This window comes from Toxorhynchites rutilus, chromosome 2 (genome assembly GCF_029784135.1).
Source record: "Toxorhynchites rutilus septentrionalis strain SRP chromosome 2, ASM2978413v1, whole genome shotgun sequence".
NCBI lineage: Eukaryota > Metazoa > Arthropoda > Insecta > Diptera > Culicidae > Toxorhynchites > Toxorhynchites rutilus.
Genome location: NC_073745.1, coordinates 337,812,784 through 337,834,726, shown reverse-complemented (window position 1 = coordinate 337,834,726; position 21,943 = coordinate 337,812,784). Strand labels below are relative to the sequence as shown.

General features: G+C 37.2%; 1 protein-coding gene across 2 annotated transcripts in view; it reads right to left on the bottom strand.

Annotated features, from left to right (window-relative positions):
- The window catches only part of LOC129765336 (autophagy-related protein 13 homolog), a 119,107-nt gene that overhangs the window by 3,515 nt on the left and 93,649 nt on the right, over positions 1–21,943 (bottom strand). For both annotated transcript variants that reach the window (XM_055765517.1, XM_055765518.1), the window contains one exon: positions 11,091–11,277. In XM_055765517.1, coding sequence (XP_055621492.1) covers positions 11,091–11,277 — 187 coding nt within the window. The remainder of the gene's footprint in view (positions 1–11,090; positions 11,278–21,943) is intronic.

Here is a 21,943-nt window from a genome sequence, read left to right as displayed (position 1 = left end):
GATCAGGGCCCGAAACTTTCGAAGAAGAAACTCAATGGTCAATGGTTATTCTAATTGACGTAAATAATGAATACAAATTTGCCTCTTCATTCAACCCGACTTCAATCCACACTTCTACCCCCTCTGACATAAATCTTGTTACCCGCGCAAACCATCCTATTTTTACGTCTATATACATTGAAACGAAAATTCTTTCTGATGCAAAAAAGTAGTTACACCAATAATGGACGGTTTATTGTGTACTCACCGTGAACTCAAACCAACGAACTTAGACAGTCATCAGGTATGCTATAAAAATCCTCGCGTTAGTATTAGTAAATAGCGCGCAAAATACCGTTAACTTTGTCTCTGAGTACAATTTTGTGAAAAAAAATAACAGAAAAACGTATATACTGGTTTATACAGGTTTATACCAAAAAAAATCACAAATTTGTCAGTGTTTCTGAATACAACAATGCACGTTATTTTATATGTGTGAGCAATTTTCGTGTACGGTACAACAAAATCTAGCTCACCTGTAGCATATGTCAAACCACGTTGAACTCAAATGTCGATACATACATACGTGTTACATAGCAGAGAGAAACGAGTTCATTTTGGGGGAAATCATTTCAATATGCATTGAAGTCCATTTGTCGGAGAAGAATGAATTGCGATAGTCGAGTCGTAGAGTGACATAAACTAAACCCCCTGAATTACTGTTGAGTCATGTAAACGGAGAAACTGCTGGAAAAAGCCAAAACTCATTTCCAATTGAATACGAAAGCGAATTCATTCTTAGTCCTTTGACTATTCTCAGTTGAATATAACTTTGCCGAGCCCTGATTTTGATTCTATTATTTATTTTTATTTTTAATTTCTTTCAATTCTATGAATTTTGTTTTCATTTTTTTAAATTTTTCAATACTTCAATTCATCAATATTTAATTGTTTGCGAGTTCTTGATTTATCAAATGTTGTTTATTATGGATTTTAGTTTTTTTCGACTTCCCCATTTCCCGATTTTTTTTTATTTTTTCAATTTCTCAATTTTTTAATTTTTTTTTCGTGGTTTGTTTTTCTAATTAAACAATTTAAAAATTTTTTTTAACTTGAAATTTTCATGTTTTTAAAAATTTCTGTTTCTAAATTTTTATTTTTTTGCGTCCTCAATTTAATGATTTTTAATTTTTTTAAATTTTTTAATTTTTCATTTAATTTTTTGTAAATTTTTAATTGGTTTTTTGATTTTTTATTCTTATCGGTTTTTCAATTTTTTTTGTCGAATTTTCAGCTTTGACATTTTTCTTTTTTTTTTTTAAAAAAGGAAGTCATTTCTTAATATTTTTTTTGGTTTCCTAATTTGTCAAATTTTGATGTTTTTTCTGTTTTCAATTCAAAAATTATCAAGCCTAGAAATTAAAAATTTTAAGTTTTCATTTTTCTATAATATTTCATTTTATTTTCCAACTTCAATATCTTTTTTTCTTCGATATAGGTTTTCTGTTTTTCTTATCAAATTTTTCAGTTTTCGATATTTTTGTTTTTTAATTTTTCAATTCTCCAATTCTACAATTATACAAGTTTACATCCTTACATTTTTTTAATTATACAGTTTTGAAATTAACAGTTTTACGATTTCACTATTTTTACTCACGATTTTACGATTTAACGAGTATGATTTAACGATTTAATGAATTCATAAAAATTTAGAATCGTGAATTGATAAAATGGTGAAATAGTAAAATCGTGAAATTGTTCAATTGTGAATAGAATAGTGAAACCGTAAAATCGTTCAATTTTGAAACTTGAAACTGTAAAATTATAAAATTGTAAGATTATAGATTTCAGACATAAGAGTATAGATTTCTGATTTTTTTTAGATTTTTCAATAACTAGACTAGGAAGATTACCGTTCTAAAAAGATCTGAAGGTGTTCACTCGGTTGCATTATCAGGAGATACGTGAAAATCTCCGACGCTGCGTATTAAAATGTATCCGATCTTCAGAATCTTGTTTTGTGAAGTCGACGGGTTGAGTTAAATTATCACATCATCACAGTAAAACATAATTCATTTTAATGAGGAAAACGTCCGTAATTGCAATGGCACGCTCTGATAAAAAATAGGCTCAACTAAAACTTGTCATATGGTATTGAAAATTTCGTTTAAGTATCATCATATGTATAAAGCTTCGAAAAATAATAGAATAAATTCGGAGCTTTTTATGGGCAATTCAGAGTAGAATTATTGATCGCAAAAATTATCGTATTATTCTAAAAATTATTCAATCATAGGTGGATGAAGTTCTTGCATTAGAAGTGTTGAACAACAACAGCATTGAGTTTTGTTTACCAACTCTGCAACCGATATCACTGAAGAATCAAATAAACATAAATTTTAGTTTTCCAGTTCAAAAGTGTAAGCGACACAATCGGTTGTGACTCGAGTGAATTGGATGTAATTAATTTCTATTTCGATTTCGGAAATTGAACTAGGCTAGGCGCTTATCACACAACGCCCACATAAAAATTATGTCATCGGTTTAATTACGATGATTACTCATGGGATTAATACAAGCATTTATTTTTGCTGTCTCTGGGACTTGATGTGTTGTCTCTGTGACAAGTCACAACTTTCAATCTGTCCGAAGAAATCCATCGCGAAAAAATTAACACCTCATTTTTCATCAGGAAACCTGACCGTCGTTCACTGAAACCTCAATTCATCTTCTCTGAGGAAGTTTTCTATGTTGATTTACATTATGACATATTTTCATACTTTTCAAGATGAGCTGAGCATTCCAGTTTTTTTCTCATTATGCAAATTTTTATCGGCTCATCAGAGCCGAGACATGCTTTATTGAACGGAAATAAAAACCATGCTTTTATCAGTATGCATTTTCAGCGTTTTGTTAATAAATAACAAATAACATCATTAAATTGTGAATGACATTGTCCTGTAAATAAATAACATTGATTTGTGAAACCCGTGATGATAACATCCCGCACACTAAACGCTAAGTTTAGCAACCTTCATAATCTCTAATAAAATAAACATTGCACAGAGGGATTCAGCTATCACCTGACACCGTGGTGTTTCGATCTGCTGGGTTCGTATAGGTTCTACAACCGAGACGCAGTTTTGTTTATGGGCGTGTATTTGTGCCATAATCATAATCACTACCGGTGTCGCGCGCAGTTTCCTTGTATTCATCCCAGAAGCGAAATTGTTATGAAAAAGCGGTTTGCCGGCACATTTTAGGTGGAAACGACAGAGGCCCACGTTGCACAGCACACACGTGTTGCTCGATGACAACTTATGAGTCGTAAACTTATTGCTTCGCAATTAATCTCACGGTTGCAATTACGAAATTTCCCACGTCCCACCAATAATCATAAATAATACTTTTTCCATTAATCCAGACTGTTCCAGTTCGAGAGACCGACCCGCCCACACACGAGCCAACACCAGAAGGGATTAGCGAGGGAAAGCGTTCGAATGTGGGTGTCACAAATTGTAAGAGTATAGCGATTGTTTTCTCCGCTGTCGAACAGATCACAGCCCTCGCGTTCGCGCGCCGGCGAGAAATATCTCCTCGAACTATTCTCCATTTACTTTGGCGCAATGGAACGGACAGACACCACTATTGGAGATAATTCCTGGTATTCATAAAATAAAAGAAGAGCCGACAGTAGAGGGGAGCTGTGTTGTGTGGTGGCTAGGTTCGAGAGCACGAGTTAGATTGGGTTAAAGGATGTGGGTGGGAAGCCAGCTAGCTAGCCCGCGCGTCCTGGGAGAAATTTGAAAGAGTAACGTGATCCATAGTGGGCGTTTCTCTGCGTGCCGACTGCTGATAAGCGGAGCAAAAGGATATGACGACGTGTGACACTTCGCGTGAGCTCGTAATGAAAAGTTATTAGTTCAGAAGGTGAGTCCAGGGGAAAACATACAAAGTTTTTTTTCTCCACGGTCCAATGTTTGAGAATAAGTTGGAGCTAAGTTTGGACAGAGACGAGGAACAAGCGCGCTGGATGTTCAGACGAGAATCCCGATACAAAAGTTAGCTTCCGAACGCAAAAGGGAACCCATGTAATCATGTAATAAATGTAATCATGTAATTGCTCAGTTGTATCTAAAAATAGTCCAAGAAGACTGGATGACTCTCATCCCACAGATGACGCGATGGGTTTTTTTTCTGCTGGGTGTGAAAGTTGACTGGGTAATTACTGATGATAAAGAACGCAATCTGCTTTGTTCCGAGTGGTGACTTGGGGGACTGACAATGTTCGGGGCACAGCATGCGTCACTCCGAACGCACCAAGCATATGGATCACATGGCACGTGATAAGAGCAGATTGGAATTAGGATCGGTTTGATGATAACAGTGTTTCAATCAACGCACATTATTTCAAGTTAAAAAAAGAGCGCAAATAGAGCAGAACGAGTGGAAAAAAGTGATTTTGAAATACTCAAATCAAATAATCATTCGAATCAATCGAAGAAAACATTCAAAGATTCGATCCCTTTTGAATTGAATCTCTCCTGAATGGGGCGTCTCAAAAACCATTCAATCATCGAAATGCCACATTTAGAGCGCAGAGAAATGTGCCCTCCTCGATCCTTGCATTCGCGATTGATGAAACCACAGTCCACAGCAAGTCATCAAACAACAAAGTCGTTCTTGCATCAGTAGCAACTAAGTGGTGTTATGGTGTTATGAAATTGAAACGACTACTGCTGGTTACCTTTGGTGAACGTGATTACCATTCCAACGGGTTCTCGAAAGCCACTTTCGTGACTCATTGGACGCGAGACGCGATCCGTAAATAGAACTGACCGTGTATGTTTATTGTTTATTTAGCACGGTATTTAAGGTTTCAATCAGTGGATTGATAAGAAAATGTATTATTTCCGATCGCATGTTAAGATGTGAGACCATTCACTTATAGGAGCTTTGCATAGAAAAAGTTAATCTTTTTCACAATGTTGTTTGTATGTAACTGGGCCGGTTTTATTGGATATACAAATAAGCTTTTAAAGATTTACAAAAGAAGGCAAAATCTGCGGTTAATCGCATAACACCAATCCGTAAATTTCATTCCCATCTAGAAATCAATCAGTACGTGTCATCTGTTGATGTGTAAACAATAGACTTATTTGTGTTCTAACTAGTAATGTCCGATTTTTAAAACTAATCGTTCATCAACTAATCGACTTTTTTGCAGCTGTTTTAATCATTTCGATTCATCACCGAATTCACCAGATGAAATACCTGATAGACCAGATAAAAGAGAGGTATTTGCAACGATAATATTTTTTTTATTCAATGCAATCGAATATATAAAGAAAATTTGACAATGCGCATGTGAGAATTTCTAGTTGGAATTTGCCAGATAAAAGAAAAATCGTATGAAAAAGAACAAAAAAATTATTTTTAAATTTGGGGTATAATAAAAACATTTAATTATTTTTAGATTTTGCAAACATAATTTATTTATGTTTTTATTATTATAACTCAGATACATATGCAAGTAAATTGAATTAAATATAAGCATCACAATGAAAGCATCATAAGTCACAATAGAACATAGATGAAGAACCAGACTTAAACCATATAATGGATACTTCAACACTGTAGTGTAGTATTTTAGATAATGTTATAATATTGTTCATAGTCAGTTTACTAAATAAGTTTTCGATGCAAGTTCATATTCAAGTTTTTACATAAAATTTCGGATACATTGATCGATGCAAATTAATCGTTCGTTCTTAGTAATGATTCGAACAATACTCATTTCTGCAGTCGATCTTCGATTAATCGAGTGATTGCCGGACAACACTAGTTCGAACCATGTCCACCTACGTTCCAACAAAACTTGCAGGAAGTGCTGCTTATCTGTTATTCAAAGGTGTAAGTGTAATGTAGTGTAGTGAATGGAAATCGATTGCATATGGGAAATATAATTCATCAATAAAAGTCTTATAAGTGCTGGCGTTTGACAAAAAAACGAATTTGATATCAACCACAAAGAACGCGAAGAGAGACCGTTATGAATTGAAGACACTGAATTATGGGCGCTATTTAACTAAGATACACGTCAAACTAAAGAGGAGCTCACTGAAGCCTTGGAAGTGACTCAAGGAGCTATGTGTAAATTAAAGTATGAAAGTATGAATGGGAGCTAAAAGACGTAGAATGCCGATTGTTTCTCCTGTGAATATCTGCTCTGTTCGAGGTATTCAATAAGCATCACCATAGGATAGATATTAAACTAATCTTATAGTTGCATTTCAGCTGCTCATTGATTCAAATTGGCATTTTGAATGGATAGCTTGCGAACACAATCCTATGCAAATACTACTTATCAGTCATCATTCTGATATCATAACTGCATCTAGAGGGCAATATTTTTTTCAATATTTATTGGTTACCTGGGAAGGAACCAAAAGTGGAATCAGTACAACCATTCAACGCGCAGAAAATCGTAGAGTTTGGTAAGCACGGATTGATTATCTCCAATAGACAAACCTGATACATATGGCAAGAAGCTAATGCTGCTGGGATCAGCTCAGAGTGGTCTACACTCAAAATAAATATTTTGTACATTTTTGGACATTCTCATACATATCAATGAACAAGCTTAATAGTTTCATTAAATGTGCTATCCACCCATACTGGTGCAGCAATTACTCAAGTGAGAGGCGAATTTGTGTATGATATGTATGTCATACGCACGTATCAAAGGTTTCACGTTAAAATACTCACTCGGAAGTGTTTTCTGAGACTAAAAGATTCAATTCCATTCTAAAATGTGGTGTAATATTCTCGTGCATTATGAGATGAACAGCCCTTACAGCCTTCACAGCCCTTGATCTTTACAGGTCTTGGTTCAATCCCTGGTTGTTATCGTTTGGGATTTTTTTTGGGTACAATTCCAAGCTGACATTAAGTCTGAGAGAATGAGAAGTCTGCTCCATACATACGAACATTTCAACACTCTTAAAACCAGGTTTTATTTGGGCAATTGACACTTCAACACCATAACTTTTACATATCTTTTTTTTTCCAACGCTAATTATTATGAGTTACATTCTCTTGTTCTATGAGTTACATCAGCTTAATGAATTTCGCCTACGAATGATGGATCTCTATGGAAGCATGTCCGAAAAAGAACCTGAAACTATTGAGCACCATAGTGAAGGATCCCAAGCCACTAAGGAGTATGGTTGTAATAGCCGTTGACTATGGTTATTTTGCAAAAAAAGGATAAACTCCCAATCACATCACTCACCACATTGGATCTTGCTTCTTATCTCCCCCCACTAACAATTGTCCTATCCTTGATAATCGCTAGGAAACCACGCTATACAGGCAACCCTCCAGTTTTCCGAGCGGCGAATATCATACTAACATTCCTTCCCTTCCCCTGGTGACTGTAAAGACGTATCCGGCGTCGTTATTACCTACTTAAAGCTTGATTCACTGAAACTTGCACAAAGTGCTCATTTCTGCTTTCTGTTGCAAAAAATGTTCTAATAACCTATTCTATTCTATACTATCTCACGTATTCGCCAGATATTGTTCTTCAAGTTTAAGTTATTCTTCACTCTGGCCGATGATTCATTGTCTGCCCAAGCAATACTCCATTTTTACGAAGAGATACAAAATTTTATTAAAAATTGATTAAAAAATATAGAATACAATTTATAGACTATAAGACCTACATAATTTAATCAACAAATCGACACTGGAAAAAATTATTTTAAAAATTAATATTATTTTTTCTCAAAAACTTATTTTTTTAAACTATGAAAAGTATATGAAGGTCAATAAATAATAACCAACGAATCATCCATACGTATGCGGAACTGGCATTTTATACTGCAGAAATTCTCAAAAAATACTTTCTGGCCTGGCCGGCACATTGTACTCATGTCAGCAACAGCTTCACAAACACAATGAACCAGGAAGATAATTGTCCCCTTTTTCTGGTCCGATGAAGTTCATGTAACTTTGCCAAACCCGTGATGGAGTGGTATGAAGTCAATGCAGGTATTATTGTATAAAACTCGTCGATTTTTTCAATCGTTGGGAGCTGATGGCGCAGGCGCAACCATCCAAAGCAGCATGTTAAAAACGCCAAACATTCTCTAAAAAAATCGGCATGGCAAAATAGATACAAGCAGCGGATACTTCTGTACTTGCTTGCGTTTTTGCAAATTGGAATGTTTCCCTAGCACAGACTTCATAACAATGGAGCCTGGGGAAATCGCATGGCAAAATAGATGCAAGCAGCGGATACTTTTGTACTCGTTTGCGTTTTCCGTAACTCTGAAACCAATAAGTTGGGAAAATCGGCATTGCAGATACATGCAAGTCAGCAGTACTTTTATACTCCCATTCATTTTTACACTCCGGAATTCGTTTTGTTAACACGGTCTACAAAAGCGGGTACAAATACGTCGCTTTGGCTCGGTTATTCAAGACTGCGTTGGAAGATATCCCTTCATGCCCACAGCTCACTGAACTTCTACGCATATCGTTTGATGATTAGGCAGAATGTTGATAACTATTTGCTGCGATAACGTTTTCCCAATACAGATTGGGATTTGTTTGCAATTGAATTCGTTTCATTCATTCTCTAATGTAATCAATACACATAAAAGATAGCTCTGCGCAGCGACGACATCGTACCTAATAAGGGACATCCGGGGTGTGATTATTACTAATAGAAGAAACACAAATGATTGCTAAACCAACGGCAGTCCTACGTCAACCTTGCGGTTATATCATAGGTATAACCCATCCATAGTTTTTTTGTGCGGTCCCTATCCCCGGCACAAAAAAAGGTTTGCATGTACACCCAAACTAGCGTTGTCAGAAAGCATTTCATTTTCGACAGAAAACATGCCATTTCGTGCCTTGAAACGTGAAATAGGCAAATAATGTCATCTGTCCCCCAACGCTTTAAAATGTTTTGATTGTATGGAAGCAGACATCTCTTTTTTTATTGTTTTTGGGATTGCACCCAAAAAAATTCGTTTGTCCAAACGACGACAACAGGGATCGAACCAAGGCTGGCTAGAACGCAAGGCTGTTTTACACGACCACGCTATTCACATGGCTAATGATGCTGTTCAGCAAATGCGTGATAATATTGCATCTGATTATAAAATGAAGTTGGAAAGTGTTTTCTAAGAGTAAAAAAGGAGCGCATGAAGGAAAGCAATATCTTTCTCGGTCTGGGCCGTGCATGTGGCATAGTATGCGGAAAGCTTATTTGTCTTTTGTTTCGCTCGCTTGTATTAATCTTTTATTGCTGTACCATGTATATTATATAAATGCTTACCAGTATTTGAGAGTCATGACATTTTCTGTTCTGTCTCATTTAATGTAATAAATCTGGATGACAAAACATTAGCTAAAAATCAATTTTGGGTGTAGGCGGTTTATTACAGTGTTTTATTTTATATTTGAACTCTGTCGGAATAAAAAGCAAGAATCAAAGAACAACCTTTCCATATATGATTCTCGTTCATCATGGAGCTTTCGTTCCGGTAAACTCAACGAAAGAAAAAGTTGAAGCCGGGCAATTATTTTGTATTTAAACACTCACGACAGAAGTATTCTCATTAGATCACGTAATGAAGTTTTGGTTGTATGTTAAAGGTCGTCGTTATTTAGATAAGCCTGGTCACTTGCCCGTTTTTTTCTGGAATGTACCGAGTAGTCGCCGATAGATAACCACTACCACTACTATTGCATTCAGATGAGTTTGCTAGTTGTTCGTCTAGCGCGCTATAACAGCCCTCATAAAACTCGCCCAGAAACTTCTGCTGGAAAAATTTCGACAATTTGTCGACAAAACATCTCGTCATGTGTTAATGGCATGCACTCTGTATTCCACTTGAAATGAACGTTTATGCACCCACACGTAATACGATAGTAATTGAAACATAAAGTTCAGCGGGAATTCCCCTACGCATTCCATCCGCCCTCTGATGATAACGTCAGTCTACATATTTCTACGGTTTCTCGGCGGACATTGTGGAAGAGAAGAAGTGTTCAACACAACATTAGCTTTTAATATCGTCCATTGGGAAGATATTATGCGATATCATCCTTCACTGGGGGATTCACTGTTTTCATGAATAAAGAAAACTTTATTTTGTTGTTATTCACTCTCGGTTACCATTATCAAATGATCGTTTCAACAGCGCCACGCACACGAAGCAGAAATCCCCGATCGTTAAACTTATCCGACTTTGGTCACACATCCACAGCACGCGCGCACAGTGAAACCCACGATTTCATTTCACGAATTTGTTTTCGTCACGTATTCAATTGAAACAAAAAAAAACAAAAATAAAAAAGCGATCAAAATCCTCGTAATTTAAATACGCGCGCCGCCCCGTCCGTCACTGTCGAATCATTGAAGGGCCGCGGATACGATAGGGTGAAGGATTTGCCTTCCCTTTCTATCGAAACTGTCGCGTAGATATCCCATTATTATTTAATTTCTTCTCTGTTGTTGCTACCCGCATGGTCGTTCGTCGTCACCATCGTCATACGAGCGCCATTTGGATGAGTTTTAAAATGTTTAATTTTAGCCCCTTCCCCGTTGGGTAAAGAACCGCGAACTACACTTCACTCACAGGTTGTTTGTATATATTACGTTACGAACTGATCATATTTAAGAATGCGGTAACCCCACTGAACGACTTTGGTTCTTTTTTTTTGCAAACGTGGCATGATATGCTAGTTTCCTTTTTTCTGCTGGTGATAAACCATGAACACTATAATATATTCCATGAGTTGGTGCATCTCGAAGGCCATTGTATCCACATTTTCTCGCACTTGTAGTCACACATTTCTTCGAAGTTATACAGACTTCGAATAAGAATGGCACGAACCTCAAATCACATTCCCATTTTCACAGATAACAGATGGCAGGACCCTCTCTTGTACATCCAAATTTTCCCTCGTATTCTGTGTATCACATCTCCAATAAGATTCTGTCACACTTCATTTCTTATTCCAAGTCCACTTCCCGCCACAGACCCGGATTCTGATTGGACTTTTGGACGGTGGGTCGCAAATATACTTACGTTTTCTTGCTATTGTACCGATTATGTTTCGGGCTGGCGTCCTTCAGGAAGTGATCGCTCTTCAGCATAATGGGATTGTCGCGTCCGCTGGGCGGAATCGTCATCTTGGTGCGGTAGGCTACAGCCATGGTAAGCGTTCCAATCTGAGTGCTCAACTGTCCGACACGTAACTGCTTGAGATCATCGCCTGTTGAAGAATGAAACCGAGAAGGAGAGAGAACGGCCATTAGTATTTCGAGCAGAGCAAAGCACCGAGTCGCCATTCATATTCACATTCACGCAACCATTCAACAAAATACACAACGCGACTATGTGTGGAAAGAGTGTTGCGCCTCTCGCAGAGAGCATGTTGCAGTCTCCCTCTCTTTTACTAACTATCATTGCGAATTCGACAGAGAGAACTGGGGACGATCAGGGATGCCAGATTTTTTTAGTGTAAATACTGTGAATGTGTTGAATGACTTTGAATGTGAATATTAGGTTTTAATAATCGAAATTGCTCTGATACACAAGAATGTTTGATGATTGGATTTCAAATCAGCCAAATATGTATACACAGCTTCGTTAATGAGACGTGAAAATGCTAATGGGTTTGATGATGTGGAAAATGAATTCTATGCAGTAATGTAACACATTTTCTGAAAGCAGAGAGAAAATCTTATCGGATGATAATTTTATATTATAATGAATAATGTTTAGCCAAAGTACTGAAAATTCATAGAAAAAGTGTTGACTTAGTATTAGAACTACGGGTTTGAAGTATTCGAATAGCGTCAAGTAATAATTCTTCTTAAAAATTCTTACAAATGAAAACTGGCTTTTGATCTGCTTTACTGATATAGAGTGAATTATTTCTGCAGGCACGGATGTCGCCATGTTAACACTATATTTTCATCGTCATGAACTGGCATGACACCAATGTGATTTATTACGGTTAAGTGATAGGCGAAGTATTTTTGGATTGGTAAAAACATTATCAATACACTTGACAGATGCAATATGTTCAGAAGGATATGTGAAATACCTTAGTCGTTCAACGATTCTTCCGTTCATATACTTCGGGAGTACATAACATAACATAACATGCAACGAAGAACGTAATCTACTGCAAAGTATTAAATTGATCTGAAATATGATTCGCTCAATCTGTGTACTCTCACAATAAATTGAAAAAGATTAAATTCAATCCAATTCGAATTTTTTTCCATTTAATCACTAATTGAAATCAAAGTGGCGTCATTTCTTATCAATCGCCAATGTCGTCCAGAAGAACGCAGGGTGTCGAATACCTGGACAAACCTTGAAAATCAGAGAGCTCAAACAATGTCAGGGAAATCGAGGCCATATCAGAGAATTCCGTCACCAATCTGGGAAAAATGACTGCCAACTGAAGCGAAAGTATGGAATACAATTATGTGTTATGTGCACTGCTGAAAAATATATGGTTGTATTGAGGAAAATGTTTAATGACAGCCGGAAAGCTGAGAAGGTCCGACTAGGGCATTATAAAATGAGCTTCATGATGAAGTTTTTGCATTGTCCCGTATTCTAAATCTGAGCTCGATGTAGCTTTGCAGAATACAAGCTATACATTGTCGTTGGTTTCCACGAGTCTTTGGACAAGTCAATTAGTCTTTTGAACAAGCTAGTTTCGACAAGTCATTGTCATAATAAAATCGGTATTTTTGGTCTAAAAAAAATCTTTTTTTTTTCTCAAAAAATCTATATTAAATTTATAAGTCCAACTTTGAATCATAATTATAGCTTGAGTATCATTTATTAGCATAGTTATCATTGATTAGACGATGCTGATGGTATTCACGTAAAGCCACACAAGAATGTAATGGTTATAATGAATTAAATGGTAGCATAATGAGGAAACAATTTAATAACTGGAGGACCGTCAACGCTTGAAAAGGGGACATAAAGATACTATGAAGCTAATGCTTAGGATATGGACAGGTTACGATATTATTTTTCATTGATGTATTGTTCTTGGCATATATTGCTAAAAATGAGGGTAACATAAAGTGTTCTGACCTCCGAATCAATCTGAGTGAATTCAGGTGTTTCAGTTTGTTTTGTTCAATTCAACAATCAATAGCAAAAACCAGTTCAAAAAAAGTGAAATAGGTTTGGTCATCAAATCGTTTAAACGGTTCAAACTTCGTTTAATTTTTTGTTTCGGTCGTAGTTGAACATCTCTAGGTTATGTTTAACGACGGATTTCAATGAGAGCTATTTTGTTGTGGGCTGCATTTTCAACGTTATTTTGACATATTAGGAAATTTTATTATTGCATTGCAATAGATTGTTAGGGAATGTCCAAATCGATCGGTACAAAATCTTCATAAATCATGAAATCATCATGAATTGTCTGAGCATAAAACTCAAAAAAAAATTGAACAACTTTTTATGTGTATTCTTCATTCTTGAACACGTAATCCTGCGTCAAAACGTATAGTAAAAAAAGATAAACAGTGTTATTTATTGATTACTAGCTGACCTGGCGGTGACCTCGTTCCGCCCAAAATAGATTTTTTTATATGGATTGTTTCGAACATTCACGTTTATTTAACAAGTGAACCTATGTGGGTTCAATCGCCGAACGCTTCGTTGATTCATCTTCTAATTGACCCATTACAATATCCTTTTACTAGAATTTTTAGTACTTTTACCAAAACTCGTTATTATAATAAAAAAAAATATTCTCAGACACAATTTTCGCTCAAGATTTATGATTCTCTTACAAATAACATGTTTTTCCGTTACACGGAATACATGTTTGATACAGAAAAGTAAGTTTTCACTCATAATTTTTAATTTCAAAGCGCGCTATTCCACCTGAGAATCCATTGCCACTTTCGCTTCACAACAACTGCAACTGGGAAACGATTCGAGAAGCTTTTAACTATATTGAAGGATTTTGGACGGATCAGTGGAGATCCAGAAGACTAAGTATTGAAGCAATATTGTTAGCAACAGAAACAACAAGTCCAAGGATCCTCCAAGATAACTTTAAACTATATTAATATATCCGATTTGTTATTTTTGCGACTCTTCTCAGTCGGCGCTCGAATCAATCAAAAAACATCAAATAATTCATTTTTTGGGAGATATCGACAGACATTTTGGAACTGCAACTACAGAACTAGTAGAACATTTGATTACAAGTCTAAAACTGATTTTTTTTCGAAAAATTACTGGAAAATATGAGGATATCAGGGTTTTTTTTTCGGATTTTGAGTCGACACCCTGAAACAATTTCGTGAGGAAACATGAGTATTCGGATTTATTTGAATATAAAAAGTTGGCCACGACTAATTTCACCGGGTCACCTAGCCTGCTTTATAATAAAATTTTATAATAATTAATTTGATATAATTTTATAATAATGTTGATTACAGTTGTTTATTTAATAATATTTTCAACTCAAAATTCTTAGTCCTCATTTGTCTATGTAGATATAGAGGCGTAGAGTTTGTGATTTTGATGACCATTTAAATAAAATTTCAGCAAAAGTTAAAGAATCATAATTTGATTGATAGAATCAATGAGGTTTTTGGGTGGAAGTTTTTAATTTCTTCTCCCTTCCCAATCTGGGTAGATTTTCACTGTATTTTTCAGAGTTGATGGGAATAATGTTTTGTTCCTTTTGTTTCGATTGAACTCTTGCAAAAAGTTATTCGGAGGTATGCTGCTTCAAATGAAATTTCAAGTTTTAAAACTGTTATTACTAAAAAAAATTAAAACTGTGCATGAGCTTGAGTGTGGGTGGATCCAACCAGCGAAATTGCACGAAGAACACAACGAATGGCGTTAGTTATTCTCTGTAATTCAATTGGTTTCAATACTCATTCAATGAATTCTATGCTAATGGGATATTTATGCGTTTCGACGCCTACTGATTTATAGACTTCGGAGAGTTCAGGAGAATTGTGAGCTATGGTGGTCAATTTCGTATGGAAATAGCGGTTGAATTTCTGAAGTAAATGATAATTACTGATACAATAGTTCTCATTCCTTTCGAATATACCAATGATGGTGTTTTATATATTCATTTTTATACGAAATTTGGAGAAAATTATTAAAATCGTCTTCTTATCTTCATTCGTATTTGATTCACACAAATTTATTCCGAATTTCCTCCGAAAATGAACTAAACCTGAAGATACGGAAATTATTAACTGATCCATTAGCCATTGTATTCATCGGTTTATCGTTATTAAGTTTCTATTTTAAAGTCTTATTCAGGGCTGAAAACATCCGTTCAGCTGTCCCAGACTGCGAGTGTTAGGATGGCCATCATTAGCTTTTGGAAGAAATGGGGACTAAAGGGTGTGTCACATCAAATTGCATCACGGGAAAAACGCTGTAGAAATCCGCCCAGTAGACCGATCCTTTTGAAAATTTTAGACAGTAAAATAAAAACTATTAAACAACTTTTGGCATTTTCTTTTTATTCATACTTCGAGCCCAAGCCCGTATGCTCGCACCTTCCTCTTTACCCCGTCCATAAGGTTCTGTACGTCAGGTTGTAGTTTTTTTTGAACAGAAATCCATTTTCTCTTGAAGTCCGCCTCCGATTTGACAACTTTTGGGTTCTTCCGGAGGGCCTGCTTCATAATCGCCCAATATTTCTCTATTGGGCGAAGCTCCGGCGCGTTGGGCGGGTTCATTTCCTTTGGCACGAAGGTGACCCCGTTGGCTTCGTACCACTCCAATACGTCCTTTGAATAGTGGCACGAAGCGAGATCCGGCCAGAAGATGGTCGGGCCCTCGTGCTGCTTCAATAGTGGAAGTAAGCGCTTCTGTAGGCACTCCTTAAGGTAAACCTGCCCGTTTACCGTGCCGGTCATCACGAAGGGGGCGCTCCGCTTTCCGCAAGAGCAGATCGCTTGCCACACCATGTACTTTTTGGCAAACTTGGATAGTTTCTGCTTGCGAATCTCCTCCGGAACGCTGAATTTGTCCTCTGCGGAGAAGAACAACAGGCCCGGCAGCTGACGAAAGTCCGCTTTGACGTAGGTTTCGTCGTCCATTGCCAGGCAAGCGGGTTCTTCAGCATTTCGGTGTACAGCTTCCGGGCTCGCGTCTTCCCCACCATGTTTTGCCTTTCGTAGCGGTTAGGAGCCATCTGGACCTTGCACCTTGCACACTCTTATCTGATTATAAGCGAAAGCTGAAGATATAATTCCTAAAAATTAAATTTCTACAGCGTTTTTTCCGTGATGCAATTTGATGTGACACACCCTTTATTAGACTTCATCAATTTTCCGGAGATTTATGATTTGCTGCCAAACATATCCAAATTGTTTCCTTTAGCACACTAATTTCAACTAGATATATGATTTAGTTTATTTCAGTTTTAATTTGAAATTTTTCTGTCCAGTTGGAATAGTTTGAACAGTTCATCTAGTACCACAGAAATATAAGTGCCGATTTTGATATTCACGAAATTCTTTACTGTCATATTTCACGGAGCTGTCGAAGGTTGATGCTTCAACGTCAAATGCTTTCAGAGGTCTTACAAAATATCTCATGATCTGAAACACTTTATGAAGTGCATGAATATAATTTCAGGCTTCTTTCAGCCTTGCAAAAATTGGTAGAAAGAGCAATAGAAACGAGTTCAAAGAATATTTTGTGAAATCGCCACGAAATGAAGAGCCACATAAACTACTTAGAAAAATATAAGTTTTTGTATCCCCTGTTCTTCCCTGCTCTCCTCAAATCAGACAATACCATGATTCGGAAGAGAGCGAAATAAAATACATTGAAAACAAAAAAAATTCGTATAAAATTCTGTAGATTTTGTCTAAGAATCCATATTTTTATCAAGATCAAATAAATTCGTGGAACTGGCATCTCTGTCGATTTGAGACAACCTTTCCAACAAAAAAGAGAGGCTTCTTCTTGGAAGATCGATGACTCGATGTCGCGCGTCAGACAAAGTGTCGCATGGAAGAGAGGTTCCACACTGGGCGCGCGTGTGTGTGTGGGGGCGAAAGTGCATATGTGTAGCGCTCCAACAAGCGCAAAGCATAGCATAGCCGACGAGAGAAAAAGGGGTAGAAGGCGACAGCGCATTCTGCATGCTCAACGGTGTAGAAGAATGTGTTGTGCTACCTACTACTCAGATGGCGGCGCTAAGCTGGTATGCGATAGCAATAGCAATAATAATAAAACGAAAATGAATACGTCCGCTCGGATACACACAAGGACGTTTGTGAAGACGGGATTTTTTTATCGATAAAAGATACGATAAGGGGACCTAGCGCACATGTGAAACCGGTCACGTTACAGATTGCGAAAAGTCATTATGAAGTTGGGAAAGGTTGGATGGCTGGAAGTTGATTGCAAAAATTTTTATTATTCCTCAACTTCTTTGTTTGACACAGTTATAAACGGACAAAACCAGACCGAACTGTTCAGGTTCGCCAGATGTAAGCAATGATTTGTTAAATGTAGCCGGCTTCTTGCAGCACATCGTAAAGAAGGAAGCCAAAAAACGCGATGTCTAAAAATAACCACGACCAAACTGCCATAATTTGCAAAACATTGTGTTGTTGGCACTGCGTTGTCCACCAATCCGGGAGGCGAACGAAATCAAAGCGTAAGTTCAGAAGGGAAAATATGTGCACTCTCTGTTGTAGCTAAAATTAACATTCCAATCCCAACTCGTCTCCCTTCAAAGTTGGCAATCTGTCTCCAAGCTATCGACCGTTTTTGCTACTCTCTATGGGAATATTGTTGTTCGAGAAAACAGTTTTAATGAGATGATTTCGTAAGAATTGCATTATTACGTGAGACGCTTCCGACAGTAGTAGATGTAGAAAATTGATTAGAAATGATCGGAAGTATCGAATTAAAACTAATAGCAAAGCAACGCAAGATAAGCTCACAATCAGCTCTAATCAATTAAAACGATTACATCTCGAGTGCCCTTAGTACCCTTAGAAGATATATCATACAAATAAACAACAAGCTCAACAAGTCAACAAGTTTCCACAGAAATTTTTTATACTGTAATAGTTATAATTCAAGATGGCATTTTTGGAGAAGTTAAGAGGTGTTGAAAAAGCTGTGTACATTCTACATCAATTTATTTATTCAATATTTTTTTATTCATTTTCGTCAAACAAATGTAGACTACATACTTATATATTAATGTTACAATGTTTTCTTAAGTTAAATATTATTCCTACGGTACATGTTTCTTTTTAGCTGTGTTTTATTCATTGTTGTGTCAATTAATTCGCAGTGCTGATTGTATATACGCATCATGCGATTGATAGGAGCGTTGTTTGCATAATTTGTTCTGGATGTTTTGGTTAGAAACAAATTGCGTTCTCTTAGTTGACGCCCAGGTACATAGAAATTTTTTTTTTCTAGTAATTCAGCTGATTGTACTCGTTGTGCAATTAGATCATTAACAAAAGAAAGCATTGCAAATTTACGGCGTTCTTTTAGTACTTGGATGTTTATGAGCATGCATCATATAAGGAAGTGGAAATGAGGTCCAGTTCATGAGGATTATTCAGATTTGCTTCCAGAGTCTACCGGAGACGTTTTCCAAACTTATCGTTGCATTCCCAAGCAACGCCCAAGTGAGCATGAAGCATGGCTGAAAGTAAGTCTGGACGTCCCTCGCATTCCGACAGTGATGGGTACCAGAAGGTAGAATACTGGATTAACTGGTGAAATAAAACTTGGAATAAGTCCGAATCCGGTACCAAATGTAGAATCAAATAACGAAAACAAAAATGTAGAATTTTTCGAAACCGACTCTAGTTTGCTCAACGGTTAAAAGAAGAGTGTGTGTTCAAAGAGAACATAGGATCTTCAGGAGATTTTGTACCAGCTCCCTGCCTAAGGAGGAAAATGTTGCCTTATGGTCAACCCTGATATTTTCATTCTGGATATGGTCAAGAGTTACGATGCCAACTTTATCAAATAGTGTCGTTCCATTTTAATATAAGAGACCCGAAAGCGCTTTGCTCCTGCTGCATCTCTTCAGGTCTTATCGTATGGACAGTGTTCTTTTGCAAATCGGCTATCATAGGCATAAGGAATGGATACACCATAGAGGACGCAGTTGGGGAGTTTTCATCAGATGGTTAAGTAACTGTTGGTGAGGTTTGTAAATTGAAGCGGGAGAAGAGGTTCGACGATGTTGCGAGATAGGATTATTAGGCTTATCGGATATAATTGATTTGATTCTTCACAAGTCAATGTTATGCCTGCTGAACAACTCCGGTGCTCGAATGACACCTGGCCATATTCTGTCAACGTTGCAGAGTTACGACTTGTTAAGAAGATTCCGGGAGCAGTCCTGAAAATTTTGCTCTAGAATAGATTCAACTTTTACTCGATATATCAATCTCTGCTGAACACATTAAGGACCGCTCACGAGTTTACTCGTGTTTCGCGTTCCGTCTGTTACGGATGAGTCACAAAATAATCCGTGTTTTCTACACTTGATGGTTAAATCCTTGATCTGCCATGAATCTAACAAGGCCCACCGATGACTCGCCTTCGTCTCATCCGCACCGAAGGAAACGATCTCATTGGTGGAATCCGAACAAATGAAGCGTACAAGTTTGCCTCAAAACGTGTGGTCCCAGGCGTATGTCTTACAGATTTATTTGCGGTCCTAAATGTGGTAAAAGGCACAGCTATAAACATTTTAGATGAAAGCAAATGTTACCCATTGAAATACCTTAATCATGACTGCCTAGCCAATTGCATTGACTTCCAAACTTTATCGATTACTTTTACTTTAAGCAATGTTAAATTGTGCAAAATTAGTATTTCATTACTTTTAAGCCGACGTTCTCCCCTTCTTTTTTCTTTCTCAGCAAGAAATTTCATGAATCTGAACCTTTGTTTTCCTCAATACTTGATAACATATAACATATAAAAATGGTAACATATGAAAATATTCTCTAAGACGATTTTCGCGCCGAATCGTCTATGGAATTGGCAATGTTAATAAATGAAGCATCTTTGCGTACTCTATTTTTCTAAAATTGGTCCAAACGGGTGAAAATTTCCCGATGCTTTTTTATAGATCGATATAGTTCAAAACCAACAACTCTTCAAAAGTGTATCCTAAGAGTGTCAACTGGGAAATTGTCTGAATTTTCATAGAACATTTTGAGAAATATATCATTAAAGTGTTAGTAAAATAAAGTAATAATAAGTATTTCAAACCTTAAAATTTGGTTCGAAAGACTATCATTTTAAAAATGCCTCCCTCGTCTCCCGTTCAACATGGTAGCAAAATAGAAACGGGATTAGGGCGAGCAAAATTGGCTCATCGAACAATTATGACTGAGTGAATTTTCAAGTTAGGGGCTCATTAGGATGCCAATGACTGTATGGGAAAAAATCGGCCATAAAATTTTAAAAGGTTATCCTATACAGAATGTTCACCACCTCAAAAAACACCCTAAAGGGTGTGTCACATCAAAATTAAATCACGGAAAAAACGCTGTAGAAATTTAATTTTTAGGAATTATATCTTCAGTTTTCGCTTATAATCAGATAAGAGTGTATAGATCACGTTGGCCATGCTTCACTGTCATTTTTTCGTTAATTTGGAAAAATGTCGTCGAACGAAAAAGAGCGTCGTGAATTAATCCTGTGCACTCATTTCGAGAATCCGGAGTTGTCACATCGGGACATCGGTAAGACGCTGGGAATCGTCGCGACGCGACGAAAGGCAAAACATGGTGGGGAAGACGCGAGCCCGGAAGCTGTACACCGAAATGCTGACGAAGCAGCATTGCCTGGTAATGGACGACGAAACCTACGTCAAAGCGGACTTTCGTCAGCTGCCGGGCCTGTTATTCTTCTCCGCAGAGGACAAATTCAGCGTTCCGGAGGAGATTCGCAAGCAGAAACTATCCAAGTTTGCCAAAAAGTACATGGTGTGGCAAGCGATCTGCTCTTGCGGAAAGCGGAGCGCCCCCTTCGTGATGACCGGCACGGTAAACGGGCAGGTTTACCTTAAGGAGTGCCTACAGAAGCGCTTACTACCACTATTGAAGCAGCACGAGGGCCCGACCATCTTCTGGCCGGATCTCGCTTCGTGCCACTATTCAAAGGATGTGTTGGAGTGGTACGAAGCCAACGGGGTCACCTTCGTGCCAAAGGAAATGAACCCGCCCAACGCGCCGGAGCTTCGCCCAATAGAGAAATATTGGGCGATTATGAAGCAGGCCCTCCGGAAGAACCCAAAAGTTGTCAAATCGGAGGCGGACTTCAAAAGAAAATGGATTTCTGTTCAAAAAAAACTACAACCTGACGTTGTACAGAACCTTATGGACGGGGTAAAGAGGAAGGTGCGAGCATACGTGCTTGGGCTCGAAGTATGAATAAAAAGAAAATGCCAAAAGTTGTTTAATAGTTTTTATTTTACTGTCTAAAATTTTCAAAAGGATCGGTCTACTGGGCGAATTTCTACAGCGTTTTTTTCCGTGATGCAATTTGATGTGACACACCCTTTATGCAAAATTTCAGCTCAATCGGAAGTATCACGATTTTTGTATACCCACGCTTTGCGTCGTTAACATCTTTCGACCCTCCGAGAATATTTTTTTCGAACTCCGATAAACGTTTTTTCGCTCCAAGGTAGCTTCACCAGATGTCACAATCAACATTTGGAATGTGTTCGTGCACCTAATTTTGTTTTTCTCATAAAATTTAATACATATTCTTTGATCCATTTTTGCAATAGGCAAAAATCGAAGATGAACCAAAACACGTGTAAGAAAAGCAGTTGTCAAAAATTAACTGAACATTCAAAATAGCCGTACTTGTCAGCATGTACAGACAAGTGAGAGACA